We start from the raw sequence: 23863 nt of genomic DNA, 5'->3' as shown, positions 1-23863 counted from the left end.
TGAGCAATAGCAAATCCGTTACTTTTACTAGGGTCATTCCTTGTTGCACTGTACGTATGTTGATTTTTTAGACACTTAAGTTTACTCGCTGACCTGACCGTTGGACTTGGTTTACAAAGCTGGGCAATAATGCCTGTCATCTGCTCCAATAAACACAAGACAATCTTTATGACCCGCAGATCAATCCCCCTCGCTCTTCCCATCGCGATAGTTGTGATGCTCAGTTGCTCACACGACACGGTAAGCACGTTGACCGTTTCGTAAAAGACAGAGAGAGCCGAGTCAAAACTCACTGCGATCGACAATGCTTAACATCAGTTCAATTAATCAACCCCGATCAAAAAAAATATCAACCCACGCTCCGGCCATCTCACAAAAACCCAACGTTGCTACACAGGCGCACAGCCACCCTCTGATCGCGAATTACATCTTGAACTAACACAGGAAGCACGTATGTATCGATCAAGCCACGTAGCTGGCCTTCTGTAGCTGCATCGCGTCCACCATCTTGGACCATTTCGTGCGGATGGTGATCACCACCAGCGCGGTGGCCTGGCACGCAAGCCCGCAGATCATACCAGCCCACAAGCCCTGCAAAAAACAAAAAAACAAAAAAATCACTGCACCGAAATCTTCAGTTCATGTTGTGCCGCACAACGGCGACGCAACGCAGAGAGATTTTATTACCTTGGTGTAGAAGTTCAGTTTGAAGGCGAAGAGGATGGCCAGCGGCATCCCGACGACGTAGAACGCCACCAGGTTGGTCATGGCCGCCAGATGCTGCCACCCGCAGCCCCTGGCCACCCCTGACAGGACGCCCTGCGTGGAGTCGAGCACGATGGAGATCATCATGAGCGGCGTGATGGTCGCGAACTCTGCAATGATCACTGCGCTGCTGCTGAAGAGGTTCGCCCAGAGGTTGTGGCCGAAGGCCAGCAGAAGGATGAAGGAGAGGGCCAGGAACACCGACAGCTTCATCGTGACCACCACCGCGTTCTTCGCCCCGTCCACGTTCCCTGCCCCGACCTCATTCGACACGCGGGTGCTGTAAAATATGCAAGCAACGCAACGTTAATTAAGAAGCATAAGGGAAAATAAGAAGTGACACTGACAGCGCCGGACTCTGAAACTCGGCAGCGCAGTGCCGTACCTCACAGCAGCACTGAACCCGTAGGTGATCATGTACGCAATGGCCTGCGTGCTCGCGCTGCATTCAGAAATCAGAAGTTAATACATCAGGCCGGGTTGTTTCAGAACGATGCAGTACGTACGAAATGATGCAATTAATGGAACAGTTAACTTTTCTGAAGTTTGTTCTGTCCAGACTCCAGATCGAGGTACGTACCACATGGCAATCAACGACGTGCTCACTGTGGAATTCGGCAGCAAGCCGGCGAGCAGAACCAAGAACTCAATCGCCCAGTACTCCAAGCTGCACGCAATACAAATGTCAGCAAAATTACATCTATATATCCAAATCAATCAGGGGAGACATCAGACAACGTTGTGTCCGTGTGATAGATTCAATTGGTATGCATGTGTACTGACCAGACCATGATGGCGGAGGGCATGGCGAGCTTGATGGTGGGCAGCACGTACGTAAACGCGTCGGCGGAGAAGCCCTTCCACGTCTCGCCGAACTCGTCGGACCAAACCACGTAGGCGAGCAGCATGAGGCACGAGACCCAGAACGTGGCCGAGATGGCGGAGGAGGCGCCGGCGAGGCCCAGGCCGAGGACGTTCACAAGCAGGTAGTTGAGGCCGACGTGGAGCAAGAAGGGCACCATCGAGCAGACCACGAGCGGCACCACGACGGACTGCGTCTGGAGGTACCGCAGCAGGCACTGCAGGAAGGAGTAGGCGAAGAGGCCCGGGATCTGGTGGGCGACGAACACCGCCGCGGCGCGGGCCACGTCGGGTTCCTGGTGCAGGAGCAGGAGCAGCGGCTCCGTGAAGCACCACAGGACGGAGATGACCACGGACACCACGGCGGACATGATGAGCGACGACTGCAGGTACAGTCCCAGCATGCGGTACAGACGGGCGCCGTAGGCCTGCCCGCACAGCGTCTCCAGGGCGCCGCTCATGCCGGTCTACAAGAGACACGTTGATCGTTCGTTAGTGCAAGTGAATTACAGTACTGCAGCGTTTACATTGCGTTTGCACTAGGGACGTACTCCCTCCGATAGTAAAAAATCTGTACTAAGTAAGTACAGATTTTTTATGGATCGGAGGAGGGAGTTCAATTCAGCATCGTTCAGAACTTCAGATCATATGGTGATATAACACTACCTGTTTTTCCACCCAAAAATAAACAAATACTGTCTATTGCTCTGTTCCAAAATGTAAAACGTACATCATTTTTTTAAAGGCTTTAACAAATAATTACTTTATCAACTTAGCAACATATAAGGAGTATGATCTTTGTTTCTGAGGAATAATATGATCTACTGGAGAGTATAAATATAGAATAATGCACCGTCAAATATTATTTTACTATGCTTTATTTTAGGGAAAAGTATATTTTTGGTGGCTCAATTGGAAGCAAAGTTTAGAAATGGTCCATCAATTCAAAATCGTGTATATTTGATTTCTCAATTGGCAAACCTGGATACTTTTAGTCCCTGATCCTGGTTTTGGATGGTTTCGAGTGCAAGTGGCACAATTTTTCATTAGAATTTCCACGTGGGATGCCAGATGCATAGTTGAGTCACCAAATGTATACAATGTCGAGTTCACAGACCATTTATAGTAGAAAATTAACGTCATCGAGGCAGCTGATGTGAAAAATTCCGGGGAAAAACCGCTCCACGTGGAGTCAAAAACGCTCAAGTCTAGAGAGGGACCAAAAGTATTCATGGTTTTGCCGATTAAGGAGCCAAATGTATACGATGACCATTTCTATACTTTAATTTGGTGCCAGTTGAGGGACAGAAATATACATTTTTCTTTTATTTTATAAACTTGGAACAGAACGAATGTGGCACTACTTTCAGCTGAAATACAATGCTAAACTTGGTGTGCGTTCGTATAATTTGGGTCCACCTTTTGTCCATTTAACATGGCTATCTATAAAAGCACCATTTAAGATCGTATTTTTACATGTCAAGTATTGACGACTAAGTATATTTGATGGACATGTCCAAGTGGTTTAAGGCTCATGTATATGGTGAATTATTTAGACAACTAGATCTTATTAAAATCTGAGCTCAATTTCCTTGGACGTTTGAGCTTTAATATTCAAATAAAATATGTTCGGTCCAAATTTGCAGCTGAAATACCAAATTTTCTAGAAAACATCCATTTGCATAGAAAATTACATACATCATCTTTATTATTCTACTGTTAAAATTCGAGCTCACTTTGTCCTGCTGTTTGAGATTTAAAATTCAAATGAGTTGATTTGACCAAATCTGAACCTGAAATTTATAAGTTTTTCTAGATATTCAAATTTGCACAACAAAATTATAAATGGCTTCAAAATCCTAATGTGAATGTTTGAGCTCAATTGTTCTAGCTGTCTAAGATGTGAAACTCAAATGAGACATTTCCCCCAAATTAATCTTAAACTTTTAAAGTTTTCTGAAAAAAAATGATGCAAGAAAATCACAAATTGATTCATGGCCCTTTTATTAAAATTTGAACTCAATTTGGCAAAACATCTAAAATAAAAATAAGAGTGTAAAGATACAATTGCCTATCGACTCAACAAGTCGCTCAAGCTGACAACCTCAAACTTTAGCCAAAAACAACAACAACAACTGTGAGTATGACATGTTGGCCAGGATACATATATAGTTTTGCTAAGATTAAGAATAGCGAGTTCTTTTGTTACTCCTTGGTTTGGAGTTATGGGTATTTATTAAAATTCTAAAAGTTCTTATATTTATTTTGTCATACTCATTCTTAAAGACATAGAGGGGTCTGTTTTGATACAAACTCTTATGAGATTTAACTTTGATCAATAAATAGCGACGTGTCTAGTTGATCGGAAATACTGTATTTCCAGTGTGCCGTCCTGTAACGATTTATCTGGAACAATCATCTCTCACCAAAATCGGTCCACCGTCCACGTCCACATAGGGCCTACGTCCGCACAAGTGGAAACTGGACGCTATCTCCTCTGCAAACAGCTGCTGCCTGCTGGTAAAAACTGGCCCGTGGAGCCGTACGAGCTTCTGAAGATCTCACGTGGTGTCTCGGCGTCTCGCAAAGGAAAAAAGGACCATGTGTCCCACACGTGTTCCTCGAGGGCTGGGCGTTTGGTGATGTGATAAAGCACGACAGGGATATAGTACTCCAAACCAAGGAGCATCTTTTCCAAATAAAAAAAAACCCCAAGGAGCATCGCTCATTTACTAGCCACCAACGTCGTCTGTCACAGCATATTACTCATTTGCTGCTGACTAGCCAAATTTTAGATGGGTTTTAGGATACGCCTGTGCGACGCAGTTGGTGGCTAGTAGTGCCCCTGCAGCTTGCCGACTGTCCCCCCATCCGGCAGAAAATGTTTTCTTTTTCAACCGTGATGATCTAGAACGACTACTACATCTGGTATCGAACGGTCCAGGCAGACACAAATGTGTGAGCCATAGTTCTGTAAGCGTGATGCGCGTCTCGATCAGAAATAAACCGATGTGCTGATAGAAGACAAGATCCGACGATCATGCAGACATGTGCTGATAAAATAATGGATCCGAAATCTCGAGAGTTCATGCATATGAGCACAGGACCATATATTGGCCATGCATGACTCCAATACACCACATGGATCGATACGTTATACATACGGCATCTGAAAACGATATGTTATGCAACTAGCTAGCTAGGTTACCGATGGACGTACTACTTCCAATGATTTTATCGAAATTAAGTACTGATAAACAATGCTTATCTATATCAAGCCATCAAGGGGTAGGTGAGTCGTGACTGATTCAAGCTGCGTACCAACCAATGATTTCAAAGCTAAGCGGAGTAGTAGTATCTTGCAGACCTTGCACCTGGGCATAGATCAAATTTCCTATTTTGTCACATATCTCCAGAGATATTTTAGGAAGGCCCACCGAGACTATTTCCTCCTTGATCGTTTTGTCAATCCGATTCAAGGCTTCGCCTCACTGCTACTCTCTCCGTTTCAAAACACAACTCATATAAATTTTTCTCATTTGTTTCAGAACACACCTCATTTTTTTCTTGAAATCCGCACCCAACCAATAACTACTCACATTCATTTACTATTAATCCAATATGAATGGTCAGGCACTAGAAACAAGAACTGTTTTGATCTAAGTGCACAAATTTATATGAGTTGTGTTTTCGAACGGAGGGAGTAGTGGCTTGCCACGACGATCCAGCACGGCCGCGTCCGCAGCGACAGCAATCTTTGCTTATTCTTAATTTCTGATGAGGACTAGCTCCTCCTTCGTCACAATTACTCGGGTGCCAGATTTGAGATCTGTGCCATTGCTGCTATGCCAAAAAGATGCTGCCATATGATCAGATTTCAGTGATCAGATCGCATCCACAGCTGGTCTCATTCGACGGCCCCGATCCACCTACCGCTCTGTCCAGTCCAGCTCGGATCGGCGGGAGAAGAGAGATCGAGCACACAAGAAGCTAGCGACCGTAGGCGCAAAGTAACAATCGAGACCCTACAGAGGTCTCGCGAGCGAATCGCGGGCCTGCTTGCGGCCAAGCGCATGTGTCAACTAGCTTAATTTTAAAAGGAAAAGAGACAACATAACGTAACGTCGTTCTACTACTAACAACCTCCTATATATGTAGCTTATTCACCTTACCAATTTGGAAGTTGTTAACATCACATTGGATTTTACAAAAATTTTGCAATGATCCAGTGGACCAGATTTTCGCTATTTTACTGCTTGGAACCAATTTGCTTTTGTGTTTTTTTTTTACAGTGGATTGATGTAAGGTAAAGTGGGAATAACAAGTTACCTCGGCCGCAAATTAAGCCTAAATTTAGTCAAAGTTGTGAACTCTACTTCGTGAAACGTACAACTCTAATCTTCGACCACAAATAGGGCGTTCATAACTGTTGACTTGTACTCCCTCCGTTCGGGTTTGTAAGACCTACGCGTAATTTTATGCCAAATTTTGACAGAAAATTACATTAGTAGTGTGAGATTATTGTGACAAAAAAATAATATTGTTGGATTCGTATTGAGAAACACTTTGCAATAGTATAACTTTTATATACATGATGTACTAGATATTATGATGGTCAAATGTTTGGCATAAATTTTCCATAGGCCTTACAAATCCGGATGGAAGGAGTAGCAACAAGGACGTTTATAATTTAAGAAAAATCTTTCTTACCTCTTCCGGAAACAACTTTATAGTGTGGGGGTTGCATAACGTGGTGTGTTGATGGCCATATAGGCCACAATACTAGTCAGCCGCGCGTCCATGTGTTTCACACATGTGCAGCCCTTATTTTTCTGGTTAATTTTATAGCAAGAAAATTATTGTATTTGAACACGAGACCTACTATAACCGCTGCATAAGTATTTTTGCAGACCAAAACATACGAATTTAACAGTGGCTAAACTTATTTTCATTGCACCCATCCTAACAACGAACAAGCTACTCACTCTGTCTATTTTTAGAGGGCGAACTTATTTTGAGATTTAACTTTCAGTGAGACCGATGTTAGATACTATATACTCCCTTCCTTCATATTAAATTACTCAAATTTGTCTAAATATGAACGTATGTATATACTAAAATATGTCTACATATATGTAATATTTCATCACTTAATATAGAACGGAGGGACTATATGACATAAAAAATATATCATTTTGAAAGAAAAAAAATGAATACAATTTCATTAATATCGTATAATTTCTAAGGTAAACAAACTACACATTATTGGTTTGTACTGTAGATGATAAGACTGGACGGATGGAGCAGTGTAGAACCAGAGCCCAAGTGTGTACCTGAAGGTCAACGCCGGCATCTAGCACGAGCATTGAGTTAAATTACCCCCCATCTGACTCGCATCAAGCAATTAGCTCATGAGCTCATAAACTACTGCCAGATCGATGCTATGACCGCCATTACGACGCTTACTAAGCTAATGCGACAGAGGAGATACTCCTATCACTATGACCGGCAAGCACGTGGGTTGCGATCACGGCACCAACGCAGCAGAGTTATATAACTACGCAGGGCCGGGTGCAATTAATATACGATTGGATCGATGAATGGAGCGGGCAAAGAGTAGATAGAGTAGAGAGGTATACGTACGACGAAGGCGTATCCGGTAACGGTAGCCCATGAGTTGGCGAGCGTGGCGCCGGCGAGGTGGACGTTGCCGAGGTGGCCGGAGAACATGACGGAGACGAGCGGGATGGCGTAGTAGGCCATGTTGGTGAGCACCATGGGCACCGCGAACTGCAGCTGCGCCCACGCCTCCTCCGTGTCGATCAGGCGACGCAGCCATGGACGCCGCGCAGGCGCAGCTGGGGCCTCGCCGTCGCGCTCGAGGAGAGGAGCCGAAGACATATCGGCTAGCTAGCTGGGGGTGATAAGAGGAGAGGTGGTTGCGTGGTGCTGTGCCGCTCGGGGTCGACGAGAATGGGATTCGATGGGAGATCAACGGGTGTGACGCGGGGGGTTGTACTATTATAGTAGAGGCTTGGTGGGAACTGCTTTGACCTGCCCATGTGTGTTTTCAAGAAAACAGACTGTGCATTTCCAAAAAAAAATGTTTAACTATTTGTTGGTCTCTGTGCCTCTTGAAATGCAGTACGTTTAGAATGCTTGGCACGAGTCTTTGGTTTGTCTCCCATGTGTTCTTAATTTCGCAAAAAAATCCTTGCTATTTTTCAAATCGACCTGCAGTCCACGTTTCGCCAAAACATTTGTGAAAAACCACTGTAGTTTTTGAAATCAACGCGCAGTCCACGTTCAATTGAAGATGTGTACTACAGCTTAATTTCGTAAATTAATTTTTTTTTTGCAAAATGGCGGACGCCAATTAATTGGGAACGGAGAGAGTACATGTGATAGGTCTATGTGAACGGTCGGTATCGTGAGTCATCACTGAGGGGGGCTAGAGACGGTCTGTCAATGGTAACCGCCATATGGCAACCTTGAAGGGTCATTACTGACTACTGCTTCCGTTTCATAATTCTTGTCGAAATATTACATGTATCTAAACATTTTTTAGGAATAGATACATTCATTTTTTTTATCAAATTTGAGACAAGAATTATGGAACGGAGGGAGTACTAGTCAATAGGGGCTTATTGGGTTTTGAGGAAAACAAAATATAGAAAAGAGAAAACATAGGATCGTGATATGGTGACACTTAATGTTCATTTTCCTCAATGGGATTTCTAAGGAATAACTTTGCTTGTTTCCTACCAATCGAATGCATCTATATCATCAATGATTTTCCTACGGAATTCCCAATCCTTTGAATTTCCTATGAAAATCCTCTAAACCGAATGAGGCCTAAGGAATCTGTCAGCGCTGACCATTTGTAACCTCTGGGAGACACAAACCTGACGGGTTGTTACCTTTGATGGCCCTCATAAGACCCCTCAACGATAATAGAGCCGCCAGACACCACTGATGGGTCGTGTATAAGGCTCGTCAATGGCGACAAGTGGTAGAGCTTGACAAAAAAAGCTTTGGGGGGGGGGGGGGGAGGGGGGAGGGCGCGCGAAAATGCAATTTCCAAGTTTTGTCATTGGCGGGGGGGAGGGGGGGACCCATAAGTTGTGAGACTTTTCTATACAACTTCCACAATGTCTAGTGCGCCACTGCGCGAAAAACTTTCGAAATCGTCTTTATTTTGGACCTACGACGCAAATGCGTGGACAATATTTTTAATACTATAATTGTTCTTAACTAGAAAATACTCTTTTGTAATCGTACTACCGAGCATTTTGTGTTTCATGAAATGAGTTATAGTTCTTTTAAGAAATATTTTTTACATCTCCATAGAAAATATTGTGCACAACGTGAATGTTGTACTCTTTTTGCGAGCATGATTGTTGTTCTTACAAATACATAATATATATAACTAAATATTGTACGTAAAACAGGTGACTTTTTGTGTACTTATTTTTATTATCTCTACGTGAAATTTGTTATGGTTTTCACTTGATATTTGGAAGAATAACATATTTAATCAAAACCTAGGAATAAGTGGGTGAACTAAATATTACAGTTTTTTTCTTTATCTTGACCGTTCTAATCCACTGACCCTTTTTCCTTTATCATCTCGGTACAGTTAACTTAGGGTTCGAGAGTGCCGTACAATCCTCACCGAGGGAAAGTCAGTGAGAAACTGCACAAAATGCATTGGGACTGTAAAATACTACTCCCTCCGATCCACAATAAGTGTGTACTAATTTTGTACTAGATCACCGACACTTATTATGGATCGGGGAAAGTAGTTTGGAATTCCCGGTGGAGTCTAAAAATGCTTTATATGTTGTAACAAATGGAGTATCAATGAAGCGAAACGCAAGAAAAAGTAAACACAGTGATAAGTGTGCATATTTCCTACCGACTATTATCCAAAAGTGTTGTTATAACGTGGGTGCATATGTAAATGTTCAATAGAGTATTCTCAGAAAATAACTATACAATTGCCCGCATATTGTTAATATATATTACTCTTTCCGTCCAACAAAAGATGTCTCAAGTTTGTCAAAATTTAAATGTATTTAGACATAACTTAGTGTATAGATGCATTCAAATTTAATCAAAATCGAGACATCTTTTGTTGGACGGAGAAAGTATATTAGATCAGAAGACAGACGGAAAAAGGAAAACTAAAAGGCAGTACAACATCAGCCAATCGATCTTTTAAATATAGAACCTAATGGATAATGGAGCGTGCAGAGTCTCTGCACGATGTGATGTTTGGGGTGGGCATCCGATTTCGATGACACATGGCCAAGAAAAAAGACGTCTGTACGTATTCTGAATTTTAGCATATAGAAACTCCGTAGTGTGATCCGTATTCAGGTTTCACACTCGCTTGTACTCTATGAAATCACGTGTATAATGTGCATGAGTTCGCACATCTCAATGCTATTTTTCTTGATATGAAGAATGTGCAAAATTGGGAAAATCTATGTATGGACATCCTCTATGAAATGTTGTTGAAGTGTATGGTCCTAAGCTGGTTGCACAAGCTAGCCAGGATTTTTCTGGTACCGTGGTAGCAAAAAAAATGCAGCATGCTTTTGTGTACGTGTTAATTCACGGCTTCTCGGATCAGCGTTGTTTTATTTATTTTTGGGAAACCACGATACAAACACAGAGTTCACAAACACGAGCGTCCACTCACTTCGAGAGATTGAGCCAAACATATTTTCACCATAGACGCTCGGTGTAATGTGCATCCCCTCTCGCCGTTGACAGGTACTTACCAACTTTTCAACCAGATCTTCACCATAGACACTCTATGTCTATGTAAGTGCACCCGTATCGTTGTTGAGAGTTACGTCGTCCACTCAAATCTGCTATCACTGTGAATACTCCGTAATGATAAGTCGTGGATTAGGGTTATTTATGAGCTCTTCTTCGGTACCCCTAAATTAATATAAGCCGTTCATTTTTTTAATCTAAGAGCTCAGATTAGCCAATACTCCTTAATACTCCAATTTAGATAGATGGAGTAGTACAGTGGAGTATTGAAAAAGTAAGGGTAAATATGTAATTTAACCTTATAGAATATCTGAAAAATACGTCTAAAAAGTTTGCTGCAGTTTCGAGACTTTTCCCATTCTCTTCTCCGTCTCCGGCATTCCGGATCTCACCGAGCGAGGCCGGTGGCGGGGGCGCGCTTCGAGGAGATCGGCGGCCAGGCGAGGGAGGCGGCCGTGCGTAGCAAGGAAGCCGGCGGCGGCGGGCTTCGAGATGGCCGGAGGCGGCGCGACGGAGGCGGTGGCGCGCCGCAAGGAGACAGGCGGCCGCGCGCAGCAAAGAAGCCGGCGGCGGCGGGCTTCGAGATGGCCGGAGGCGGCGCGACGGAGGCGGTGGTGCGCCGCAAGGAGAGCGGCGGCCGCGCGCAGCAAGGAAGCCGGCGGCGGCGGGCTTCGAGATGGCCGGAGGCCGCACGACAGAGGCGGGGGTGCGCCGCAAGGAGAGCGGCGGCCGCGCGCAGCAAGGAAGCCGGCGGCGACGCGCTTCGAGATGGCCCGGAGGCCGCGCGACGGAGGCGGTGGTGCGCCACAAGGAGATCGGCGGCGGCGCGCTTTGAGGAGGCCGGCCGCCACGGGACGGAGGCGGCCGCACGCAGCAAGGAGGCCGGCGGCCGCGTGACGGAGGCGGCGCGCGCTTCGAGGAGGTCGGCGGTAGGTCGACGACGGCTCCCTCGAGGATGCTAGCGGGCTGCGTGCGGCAAGGAGGGCAGGGCGTCGGCTTGGAGAAGATTGATAACGTAGGCACATAGCCAGGATATGTGCAAAGTCCAGAATGCCCATACTCCGTTAAGTCTAATGGAGTATTAGGTACAGTAGAAAATGCCTTGTTTATTTGGAGCTTAGCTATTTGTACTTCCAAAATCCGATCTGAATGACCGTGCTGAGCGTAGATCAATTGGTTTGGTTTTTTTGTTGGAACATCCCACCTAGGTTCAACTTTTGAATTTGATATGGTGCTCACATTTACCTTTAATTTTATATGTTTGATGACCAAAATATGCATGTCTGTGGAAGTTTAAAAATCTGTATGGAGAAAGGAACACGTCTATATATTTTTCCGAAAAGATGATAACCTCGACCTCTGCATCGACTAATTCACACACCCATATATTATTAAAGATAGACATAATCGGGCAACAAAGTTGACCCAACAAACAAAAATAGTGACTCTACCAAATTACCACTAACCTTATGTACATGCCGAAGAAGGAACGCTGCACATGGGCCAATGGTGACGAATCCAACCTTAGGTCGTACTCAAGGTTTTCATTCCCAAAGCCAAACGTCAAGCCACCACCTTCAACGAGGGCACGACGCAGCCGCACGCGTCAATATTGCTTGATCAGTGATGAAGTGTTTCTACCAGAGCGTGCAGACTTATCATTGAAGCTGCTTGTATATCATCATCATACCACTGTTGGGAATATGCCCTAGAGGCAATCACGTATGATGTAATTCCCAATGTATTCATAAAGATTATTAAGTTGTTCTTATTTGAACATCTGATATGTATCATTGAATATGTGATTTGATTGTGGAACTATGTATTCCTGTTGTTCATACTAAATTGTCCTTAGTCATTGAGGTTGTGCTGGACACATAACCTAGACTAATGTGAAAGTTGGCTGATGACTCGGTTCCACTTGTCATGGGCATGGTGATGTCATTCCAGCTTACACGGACTCGGCTAAAGAGTTTAGCGAGTCGGACTGACCCATATTGAGATGCAACGAGTAGGTCGTCATTTGCATGTCTCAATCAATGTAATCCTTAGATCTGAGGTTATCGCACAATCCGAGTTGTGGATCACCAACTTAGGTTCCATCAAACGTTGTTCCGTAACAGGGCAGTTATAAAGGCAGAGTTCGGGTTGACTGAGAATCAAGCTATGTGATGTGGATAACCAAGATGGGATTTTGCCCCTCCTACTGGAGAGATATTCTCTGGGCCCTCTCGAGTGATATGATTCGGAAAGTATGGCCATGTGCGACTCAGTTAACTGTTAACCGGGTCGATCGACTAAGAGTTAGTCGAATGAATCGTATATCACGGATCGAGAAGAGAGTTGAACTATTAAAGGGATGACGATTAATCGCCTATAGTTCGACAAGGTATATCGTGAGGCAAAAGGGACTAAGACGTATGTCACATTGGAAGTTACGTCGTCATGACTCGATGGTACTTGGGAGTCGGCACGTTCTGCTAGGAGCCGCTACCGATTGATCGATTGAGAGTCGGACTCCAATCGTGTCCAAGTCGCCATGAGGCTGCGGGGTCACACACTTAAGAGCGGGAGCAAGTATTTGGTCGGGTTGGACCCGAACCGGAAATGGACTGACAATGCGAGTTGGACTCGCAGAGTGGATGGGCCACAAGTGCTGGAGCCCACTTCCACTCGGTATATAAGCAGAGGCGTGGGATGCCCAAGGGGCACGGTTCGCCACTCTCATGCGTTGAGAACCCTAGCCCCATTCAGTCCAACCGTCGCACCGGACCTAGCAGTCTGCCACCGGAGCTCCTCCTCGCACGTGTGGATACTGGCAGAGGTGCTGTACGTTAAGCACTTCGACGATCGCGGGAATGGATCGGCTGGATCGGATCGAGGGACTGCACTGCATCAAGGCGCTGCATCGATAATCCGCAACTGCGCGTCTAGTGGTAATCCTTGTGGCCTTCTACCTCGGCTAGATCTTAGGAGTTCGCGTAGGAAAAGTTTTGTTTATCTCTACGCGCCCCTTCAACCACCGCCTCCGAATCAGCAGCAACATGCATGATTTGACGCATCACCATGGGTCGCTGTGCGTAGCACATGTTCCTGACGAAGTTCAAGCTCCCAACGAACACAAATCAACATGTTGCCATCCCCAAAGGCTGAGATATCAGATTAGCCGTTGCAGCTGACAATTAAGTTGCAAAGAACACTCCATGCATGTACCCTCTAGAGCATGAGGCCGCCACCATCATCCAACAGCAAATCTGGAGCTCAACCTTCCACACACCCGCCATAGCCAACAGCACCACTACCGGCACTGCCGCCAGAGCTAGGATCAGGACCACACGTGCCGCCGCCGCCATATGAATCACTGCCACAGGGATTCCAGCACCCACCTCCTCCGTGAACAAGACGAACGACAAGCACCAACGCCACACAGACACGCGCCATGTCAAGCTTCATGCGCTAGCCAACACAGCCAAAAGACCGATCTGATGGAAAGAACTAGGCAATCCACTTATACACTTCAACACCCCCTCACGTGTGACGGGAAAGACAAGTCAACACGTATAAACTCAAAGGTATAGTGTCTCAAGAGGTCAATAAATGGACGAAGGGAGTAACATCAATTTTTAATATAATTTGTGAAAGTCAGTACCTGAACGTGAGATCTTTGGCTCTAATACCATGTCAAGCTTCATGCGCCAGCCAACGCAACCAAAAGACCGATCTAAAGGAAAGAGCTAGGCAATCCACTTATACACTTCAACACGCCGTCACCGTCGCCACGGTAATTCTCACTAAATATGCTAATGCTAAACATTATTTTTTATATTGACGATCTCATGCGTGTGAGATATCTTCACACCTTCTGCATGCATGGAAATGTCCTCGATTATTTTGAAGGTGTCCAACTGCCTATCTGTCCAAATTTACTATACATTGTGATTTGGCAGGATAGGAAGATAAGAAATCAAGTCGTTCCTCTACAATTATTGATGTGTGCCTATCTAATTCATGCATGGTCCTTTCCATCACTTTCGTGCAAAACTCGTGTGGTTTTCTTCCATTATTACACTGGTCTACTCGACTTCTCATTCCTGGTCATAGATTTCCGTACACCAAGGAGGCGTAAACCGGTAGATGGTAGTTATGGTAGCATGGTGTTGTACAACTCTACCACTGAGATTACTGAAAACTCACGGGCGTCAGAGTCACTGCACCAACTACTACTAGAGTTCAGTGACGACACTGTCCTGCGTAAACCCACGGGCGTCATAGAGTCGCTGCAGACGTGCTCTTCTACGTTGCTCCGAAATTAACGTGAACCGTTTATTTTTTTAATCTAATGTCTCAGATTGCTTGTTAACTTTAATACTCCAACTTGAGTATATGGAGTATTGGGATGGAGTATTAAGAAGGCAGGGGTACATGTGTAATCTAACAGTTGCAACAAAAAAAGGAAGACGTACAGAGGTCGTTGGGAGGGGCTGCGCCGGCGTGCCGCGTTGAGGACGGAGTAGGCCGCTGCGAGGCCGGGGCGGCGCCGGAGGATGGCCGCGACTGCCGGAGGAGGGCGCCGGCAGCCGCGGCGAGCTGGAGGAGGCCGGCACCGGTGAGCGGCATGGTGGGTGGCGCGATTGGGATCAGCAGGCAACAATGACACGATAGAGAGAAGAAAAAATCTGATATTATTTTGCTTTTTAATGTGAAAAGACTATAATGTCCTTTTGAAATACTCCATTTAGTCCAACGGAGTATCGGATACCGAAGAAACCACCCTATATGAACTCTCGGACGTCGGACTTGGTGGAATGTGAGGAAGCATAAGTGCCGTCCTCGATCCATGGCAACGCCGTTGCGGCTTGATATCTCAGTAGTTGTAACATACTAGGTCTAAGTTTTTTCCCTCAAAAAAATAGGTCTAGGTTTTGGATCTTTGAAAAATAATCATAAAAACGAGGACAAAAAAATTGGTTGGTTTCATTGAAGGTTAATTAGAAAATTTATATAATTTTGAGTTTAAATGAATTAGCACTAGTTGGAATTTAAATTTGAAAAATACATGATCTTTTGGCGTCCTTGTATTTTATTTGGATCTGGAATATTCCAATATGCACCTCTGTTTTAATGGAATTTTATGGTTCTTATTTCATACTCCACTTGTTCCGAGCTATAATTGGATTTTTAGAATTTATTAAAGGAAAACATTGTTTTTCTCTTATTTCTCCTGCTTGGGCCTGATCCTGACCCATCTGTCTTCTGCCCTTACCTCCTCCCCTGGGCCTGCTCTTTTCCCATCCTAGCCCAAAGGCACAAAGCCTCTTCTAGGGCCCAGCTCCTCCTCTTCACGCCTGGGCTTTGCCCATTTGTTTCTCAGCCCAGTCGTCCCGCCTCGATCGCCAACAGGGCAGTCCAGCTCGATCGATTGCCTGCTCTAATTGCTTCTCCGGCAGCTAGCGCGGAGCGCCTAGCGCCTCCTGTAACGCTCGCACGACAGCAGCTCCAGAAACGCACGCAGCGCCGCCGCCTCTAGTGCAACCGTCGACGACACTTCGGGCCACACGAAACCGAGCTTTCAAGCACATGAACGCCATTGTCGTACTGCTGCCATTCTGTGTGCTATTCGGTGCGTACTCCAACAGTCCAACTCCACAGCTGCATTTTTTTTGTGGAGTTATGATTAATTTAGTTCTCATATACATTACTAAATTAATCACTACCGTTAGTTATTGTTAGTTCTCTAAAGTGTTGTAAAGGGAAAATCAAGATACTATTTAGAGTCAAAATTGTCTTTTCATTTTTTACTTAACGGTCAACTAATAGTAGTGACATATTTGTACCACATGCAAATTTGAAAGAAAAAAAAACTTAAGTGACATTTTGCCATCTGGGCAAAATTTAAGTGGCAAATATGAAATTCTCTCTATTATTTTCCCCAAAATCCTCCTCAAGAAGACTTCTAAGAACGCCCCACGCATGACAAGTGTCATGCTGGAAGACCCCCACAATCTCCCTCGGCGAGTAGCTCTTCTTTATTCTAGAAGAGACATCCATTTGAAAATGAGAGTGTCTATTCTTCAGTCGGCTTAGAATAGTTATTTTTTAATCGTCTTAGAAATAGCAAAACTGTTTGGAAATGATACTCGATTTTTTTTTAACAAAACTTTTTTTATAACTCAAGTCTTGTTTTCCTGTGACAATTGGTCTTGTTCTTCTTATCACTGGACAAGGAGAACTAGTTTTGAATCCATTCATTTTTAGACTAGTGCGGAGCTTATGGTCCAAACCGTGTCAGGCCCAACTTTAACTCCGCGTGTTGTCTACGAGAAAGCCCAGTACTAAAGGTGTTCCTCTTTCTGCCATCCTCTACAAAAATTCTCCCGACAGAATTGAAGATGATAAATTTCTGAGCAAACTAAACTACTACCCACAAGAATTTTACCTAGCCAAAATAACCCTCAAGCTTTCTCAACGTGTAATTTCAGTTAACGAGAGAATTGGTTTTTATCCACAAACCCGCTGGTCGCAAGGAAGATCTTATAATTCATGTACACTAGCTAAGTACCCGTGCATTGCAACGGAGACATAAATATTTTAATGATTCACATCTCAAATATAGATTATGCATGCTCATTGACCGATCGATTTTTTCTTTCCAAAACCTAATTGGCAAACCGCGGAACTTGCTTTAATTTGTGAAACTTATCTTGCATATGGCCTTAATTTTCTCAAATATAGATTACGCATGATTTTCTTAAATTATGAAACTTACCTTACTATAGCCTTAATTTATGAAACTTACTTTGTCTTGCATACTCGTATGACGGACTGTTTTTTGGATGCGGGATGGAAAAGGACGACGTACCATATGTGTTAACCAGGATCGTACAAACCAAGCTGAAGGAATAGTAAAGATAATGCCCTGACGTGCACGTACAGACCCATTCAGGCGTACTTGTAGTCCCCAAAGGGTAACTGCTAGTACCACACACAGCTCGCCACGCGCGGACGTGCACGCTCCACACAAAAACAGATGCATGCACTGCGTAGGAACAGATCGAAACGCTGTCAAAAAAAAAAGGAACAGATCGAAACCAACAACGTATGGTACACCGTACACACGACACAGGCTACCCCAGTAACCCAGTTGGCAAGTTATCTCTATCTCTATCTCGTATCTGTCCACGCAGGTTGCCAAGATCGGACCCGTGCCGCGCGGTGTCTGTGCGGACCACGCACGTCTGAGAATTAACCGGCAATGTAGTACTGCACGCTGCGCGTCTGCCACGGGATAAGGTGATAAACTGCCATTTCCTCATCTGGATACGTCATCTAATACATACGCTGTACCGCAGACTGCCAGGAATGGTGCCCTGCTACTAGGTCAGTCTCCTCTTTGTATTCAGAGATCGAAGACTCGATCAACCACCGGCAGCGGCCAACAGCTGCCTATGGGCGACACTTGCTCTGCCTTCGAGAAAATAGAGAGGGAGCTTTCCACGAGGTCTACGGAGTAAGTTGCCCTGCTTGCTTTCCTTTTCTCTATCCGCTCGCCTGTCCAAAAATTGCTCTGCCTTCGCCATCACATGTTCCTTAAAAAAGTCTATTCTAAGAATTTAGTTGATTGGAATCACATGCAAAAAAATAGTTCTGTGGGTTGTAACAAAGTCCATAACAAGTGTTGCTGTTGGAATCCGGTTCTAAGTATCATTGTGGTTGGTAACCAGTCAAGAACAACATACTTTGCAACTTATGCTCATATTCATATTGTTCCTCCACTTCTCTGTGCTGAACTTGCAATACGCTGATACGCAAATGGGGCTATGCAACGTCAGTGTCATATTTGGCAAATTATTTGTAATCCCAACGGTGCACCGGTACCTCTACAAATAATGAGTACGACTTTTGGTGCAATCCGGTCACCACCGAAGTTACACAGGAGGTCTCTTGTGATAATTATTTCAGGTAACCTGGCCCAACCTGCCACGAATTTCCTTTTTTCACGATAAAAGAATTTATCAGAGGCCTGGTTTTAAAAGACAAGGAGAATGTACCATCACCACCAACTATAAAATAATACTCCCTCTTTTTATATAAAGAATGACACACACATTTAGAGGTTGAACTTTGACCAATGATTAGACTAATAACATGTAGATTATTTCTTTTTCACAAAAAATGGCACGCACGCATTTTAATATTTTACTTTGACCAATAATTAGACAAATGATTTGAGGGGGTATGTGCTACAAAAATTATATCATTGGATTCGTATTTCAAAAACGTTTCCAAAAATATAAATTTTGTAACATAGAATCTACATATTATTGGGTCTAACGTTGGTCAAAGTTCGACATCGAAAATCGTGAGCGCCATTCTTTGTGAAAAGGACGGAGTATATGTTAGAAATTTTTATAATGCTGGAACATGTTTTAAATACAAATCCAATGCTATAATTTTTATAAAACGTAACCCTCAAATCATTAGTTGTTGGTCATATTACAAAGGAGGAAGTAAATAGTAAAGATAAAGATATTAAGTGATAGATATTCCAAGTGATTAGAGCAATCACAAATTAGTGAGATCAGTTTGTAATTAATTGAAGATTTCATAATTGATTAAAAGCTATTCAAATTAGTCATAGTGTGGTGAAATGTTGGTGAGGTCAAAAGTGATTAAATGGGACCCATCTTGCACCAGGTCAGCAAAATACGTACATCATACGTCCCATCGACCGTGTGTGAACACGTGGAACAAAAGTTCGTATACCTTATATACTGAGATTTCAAAAGTACAATGACTAAATTGCACATAGCAATCACTTTTCGTGGTCACGAATGAATAGGAGTACAAGCAATCATCATGGCACATTAGATTTGATTGGATAAGCGGTGAGTAAAGTTCAGCTCGTCAAAATCCCAAAACTTGGTCAAGATGTCCTAAGCGGCTGCCATCCCCGTACAAAATTCCGTGGATACTTGTTGGTTATGTATTTTTTTTTCCCCCCATTAGAACCCAAAACTCATTAAGGTTCACACTCCATACTAACCGGGCCATATATCCTAAGGTGTCGTTATTTCCATATAAATTTTGATGGCCACCAGTTCACTTGGTCTTTCTTTCCATCGGAGTACCTGAAACCCATTTAACGGATTCCCTCTGGCTAGGCTAAGAAAGCAAAATGGCACACACATTTTGATCAATCATCAACACTTATTCTCTCATCTGATTATCCATGCATTAACACTAAACAAATAGGAGAAACATGTTTGTGGGGTGGTGGAGTTTTTTTTTTTGGGAAAGTGGGGTGGTGGAGTTGTGGATGCATGATTCCACTCACCAAGTTTCAAATCCTGATGTTCACAATTATTTTGTAGGTATTTCCCTCTTTCCATAAGAAAAACAATAAAAGATAGTTCGATCTATTCATCGAGGGCATGGCAAAAAAAACTGATGATGCCATTTGGGATCAATCTACCCCCATAAAAATGGTACGGCTCACTCAAGCAACGTTCCAGATATCTACAAAACAAATAAAATTCATGTTTTCCTACTATTAATAAATGTTCAACACTTATTTTAATAACAAACATATACTTAATTTCCTAAAAATAATAATACCCCCTCCGGCCAGAATTACTTGTCGAAATATTACATGTATCCAGACGTTTCTACATATAGATACATCCGTATTTGAGCCAATTTGAGACAAAATATATATATCATTATGTTGTTGTTGTCACACAACCCATCATGATCTGTAGGAAACACCCAGAAGAGCACCAATAACATCCCGGGTGGCCCTAACCACATACGGCCAAAAACGAGCCGATCGAAAGTTTCTAGCCCATTCCTATATAAGGGCAGATTCGGATGCCATCTCGCTATCGAGGGCTACATCGTATACCACTGAAATGATGATCCCTTTTGTACCAGATGGACATGATGTTAAACCTATGTTTTGATCTCTGATTGGTTAGGGATTTAAGCATCACTATACCATCCAACCAATGGATGGTTCTCTGCTGTCTGTTAATTGGTTATAAAAATGCACGACCAAGGAACCAATTTTCCTTAAAAGGAGTTTTGCCTTGGATTTCCGATTTCACATCTTATTTATTTCTCACAGCTGAGAACGTGACAAACACTAAATTCCAGCCAAAATTCAAAGGCGGCACACAATAAATAGCCATTCAATCCTAGGATCGCACGGTCATGCACGGTGGAAACGGAACGACGGATCACGCTTATTAGTTACTCCCTCCGTCCCATAGGGAGTATGCACGTTCATTTCTCCGGAAGACGACCCGTGGTACGACTGCACGCTGCACCACTTCGAACTGCATCACGGAGCCTTTGCAACGCGGCGTACGACGAGCCGCCCACTTCCACAGCATTCCTGCAAACGGTCTTCATCTCCGCGGCCTTCTCCCTCGCCTTCCGGCCCTCCTCCTCCGCCCCGCCCCCCATGAGGCACCTCACCGCCCGCTCAAGCTCCGCCGCCTCCACGAAGTTGTTCCGCTCCCTGTCCACTTCCATGGCCACGGCAACGCCCACGACGGACACGAGCTCGAACGCGTTGAGGTGCTGCTCCGCGTACAGCGGCCACGGCACCAGCGGCACGCCATGCCACAGGCTCTCCAGGGTCGAGTTCCACCCGCAGTGCGTGACGAAGCAGCCAATGGCGGCGTGGGCGAGTATCTCCTTCTGCGGGGTTCGCCTCGGCCACACGAGGCCCCTCTCCTTGGTCCTCTCCAGGAACCCCTCCGGGAGAAGCTCGTCCAGGTCCGCGTCCGTCGGGTGCAGCGAGCCGCCCGCGGCGGCAGGCGGGCCGCGCAGGGTCCAAAGGAAGCGGTGCCCGCTGCGTTCCAGGCCCGCGGCGACCTCGTGGGCCTTGGCGACGTCGAACCAGCCCATGCTCCCGAAGCAAAGGAACACCACCGACGCCGGAGGCTGCGCGTCGAGCCATTTCACACAGTAGTGCTCTTCCGACTCTTTGGCGCCGCCGAGGTCAATCACTGGGCCGATTGGGTACAACCGCGGCGCGCGTCGTCCTGGCACGCACTGGCCGTCGGCTATCGCGTGGAGAAGCCCCGGCTCGAGCCCGTCCACCGTGTTGATGATGATGCCGTCGGCGTCCATGAAGCGGCGGCCGTGGTACACGAACCACGCGTAGTTGGGGCTCCCCTTGTCGCCCAGGAACCCCGGGACAGACCCCGCGGGCACGGGCGGCATGCCCGGGACGTGCACCGTACTGCCGTCGGCCGATGATTCTTCTTCGTGCAACGCCGGGAGGCGCAGGGTGAGCGCCAGCAGCGCGGCCGTGGACGTGAAGTACACGTACGTCGGCAGGGCGAGCTCCCTGGCCGCGTCGATGACGCCAGTGGCGAAGAAGTCTATGACGAGCGCGGCGGCGTCGAGCTCCGCCGCGGCGGCCTTAACGTGCGCCGCGTACAGCTGCATGTAGCGGGACTTGAACTCCTGCACGTTGCGGGGGTCGCAGTCGTTGGGGGGATCGACGGCGGGTAAGTGGTGGAACCGGACCCCGAGCCCGGAGGCGGCTACGCGCTTGACGTGCGAGTCGACCTCGGAGGCCGATTCGGCCGTCGCTGGCCGGATGATCAACACGGTGACCGTCAGCGCGCGGTGCTCGTAGTCGTCGTCGTCATCTCCGCCGTGGCCGAGCAGACGCTTGCCGGCTTCGATTAGCGACATGAGGTGGCCGGAGCCGGGCTCGGGGAGGAGGAGGACGTGAGCGCTCGCCATTGTATCGGACGGCCTTCTCCAATGATAAACGAGAAGTACGCAGTTCTTCCAAGAAATGGAGGAGCATGTAGCCCATATATAGGAACAGCTCACCTCCACCGGCCGTTGAGACGGCGACTCGATAAAATCTTGGCTGTCCATAATGAAGAGAAATGTTTGCCATGTCTCACGGCTTAGTCGTAAGCGTTGAGTAAAATAGAAAGATTTAATACGAATTTAGTTACTACTTCTTTAAAATACTTAATCGAGTATCATACGTTTTGCAAGAAGTTATTAATACGGACTGACTAAGAAATGATTTGTTGCTTTCCACGAAGTTAGTTGCAAATAAATGATAAGGAGAATATGATAAGGAGAATGGCTACGGACCTCCGACAAGATTGAAAAGATACGGCAAGGTTAAGGACATGCTTTTAACTTTATGATGCTGGATCATTTTGAGTCCTCATGATGGTATACTATAAATGGGTGATTGTGGTGATTGTTGATACACACAAGTGTAGGGGATCGAGGCCGTCTTCGAGGGAAGTATTTCAACCTAAATTTCAACTTCAACACACGAGAGGCCAAAGAGTAGCGGTAGTTGGGTCGTCAATCCAACCACACCTAAACTATGGAAAATGTTATGTGAGAATTTGCAGTTCAATTAGTAACAAAAAGCAGTTCAACGCAAAAAAAGTTCACCAGTTCTCATTTTTATTCGGGAAGAGTATCAGGCGAAATAAGATCTCAATATTAAAAGTGTTGGCACAAGGTGAAAAGCAATGGACTTATATGTTAGATCAATCATATAACGACGGTAAACAATCAAGGACCGCAGCGGCGTGCCCCACGTTAGCGTGGCCAGCGACGCCTTCGCCCGCATGCCCTGATGCCCGCGCGCTCGCTCTCGCCCGCACGCACGCGCCCGTTCCAGTTCGCTTTGCAGCCCACGCGCCCGCGCAGCCCACGCAAGCACAAGCGCTACCGGAGGCCAATACAGTCCAGTTGCTTCCGATTGCCTTGATGCCATCAACGAGATCAATGGTGAGAAACAGCTGGGTATGCATGCCAATCCTTCGTGGTATTGCTACAGGAAAACACTCGTTTTGATTTAGGAGACCATATTCAGTCATGAAGGAAGCGAACGGGGAATAACCACATATATTATACCTCGACTAGCTACTCCCTCCGTCCATATTAAATGACTCAAATTTGCCAAAAATATAAATGTATATATGTCTAAAAATCGTCTAGATAAATGTAATATTTCAGCACTTAATATGAGATGGAGGGAGCACTTTTTTTAGGCTGGTCCGTATGTTTGGTTGGATACTCCCCCAACAAATATTTGTATCCCTATAACAATTTATCTATAACAATATATTAAATTGGAATTGGTGGTGGTGGTACGGACGTCGTCGTACGTCCTCACCCCTCCCCTTCTCGCGAGTCGCAATCCGATCCGATCTCCATCGAGCTAGCCCGCACGAGGGCTTCTTCCCCTTCGCAGCCCGCAACAACCAAGAAGGCTCCCCCTCCTGCGTTTCCCCTCATGGCTCATCTCCTCACCCAAATCATCCTCCTCCGCATCCACCCATCTTTCTCCCCATGCCACTACCGCACCTGCACCTCCTCCACCCGCGCCGCGCCAGCGACTCTGCGGCCGTCGCCTGAAACTCCTGGGCGGACGTCCGTACGTCCTCGCCGA

At 45.5% G+C, this 23863-nt stretch overlaps 2 protein-coding genes and 1 long non-coding RNA gene across 3 annotated transcripts; 1 reads left to right on the top strand and 2 right to left on the bottom strand.

Moving 5' to 3' along the window:
• Positions 1–270: 270 nt before the first annotated feature.
• On the bottom strand, positions 271–7632 carry LOC100833664 (protein DETOXIFICATION 19). The gene is made up of 6 exons (XM_003563011.4): positions 7270–7632; positions 1549–2093; positions 1346–1432; positions 1151–1207; positions 688–1045; positions 271–591 (listed from the first exon to the last, which is right to left on the bottom strand). Exons 1-6 carry the CDS (start codon positions 7525–7527, stop codon positions 463–465), a joined length of 1434 nt encoding a protein of 477 aa, XP_003563059.1. The 5' UTR covers positions 7528–7632; the 3' UTR covers positions 271–462.
• Positions 7633–10244: 2612 nt separating this feature from the next.
• LOC112271624 lies at positions 10245–11657 on the top strand. Its single transcript, XR_002964951.1, has 2 exons — positions 10245–10407; positions 10745–11657. It is a non-coding gene; the product is annotated as an uncharacterized LOC112271624 (long non-coding RNA).
• An 8818-nt stretch (positions 11658–20475) lies between these two features.
• Positions 20476–22255, bottom strand: LOC100833361 (UDP-glycosyltransferase 88B1). The gene has a single exon (XM_003563010.4). It carries the CDS (start codon positions 22171–22173, stop codon positions 20695–20697), a length of 1479 nt encoding a protein of 492 aa, XP_003563058.1. The 5' UTR covers positions 22174–22255; the 3' UTR covers positions 20476–20694.
• Between the last annotated feature and the right edge of the window lie 1608 nt (positions 22256–23863).

Source organism: Brachypodium distachyon, chromosome 1 (genome assembly GCF_000005505.3).
Source record: "Brachypodium distachyon strain Bd21 chromosome 1, Brachypodium_distachyon_v3.0, whole genome shotgun sequence".
In the NCBI taxonomy this organism is placed as follows: Eukaryota; Viridiplantae; Streptophyta; class Magnoliopsida; order Poales; family Poaceae; genus Brachypodium; species Brachypodium distachyon.
Note: the sequence above shows the minus strand (reverse complement) of the source record. Positions and strands in the feature narration are given on the sequence as shown.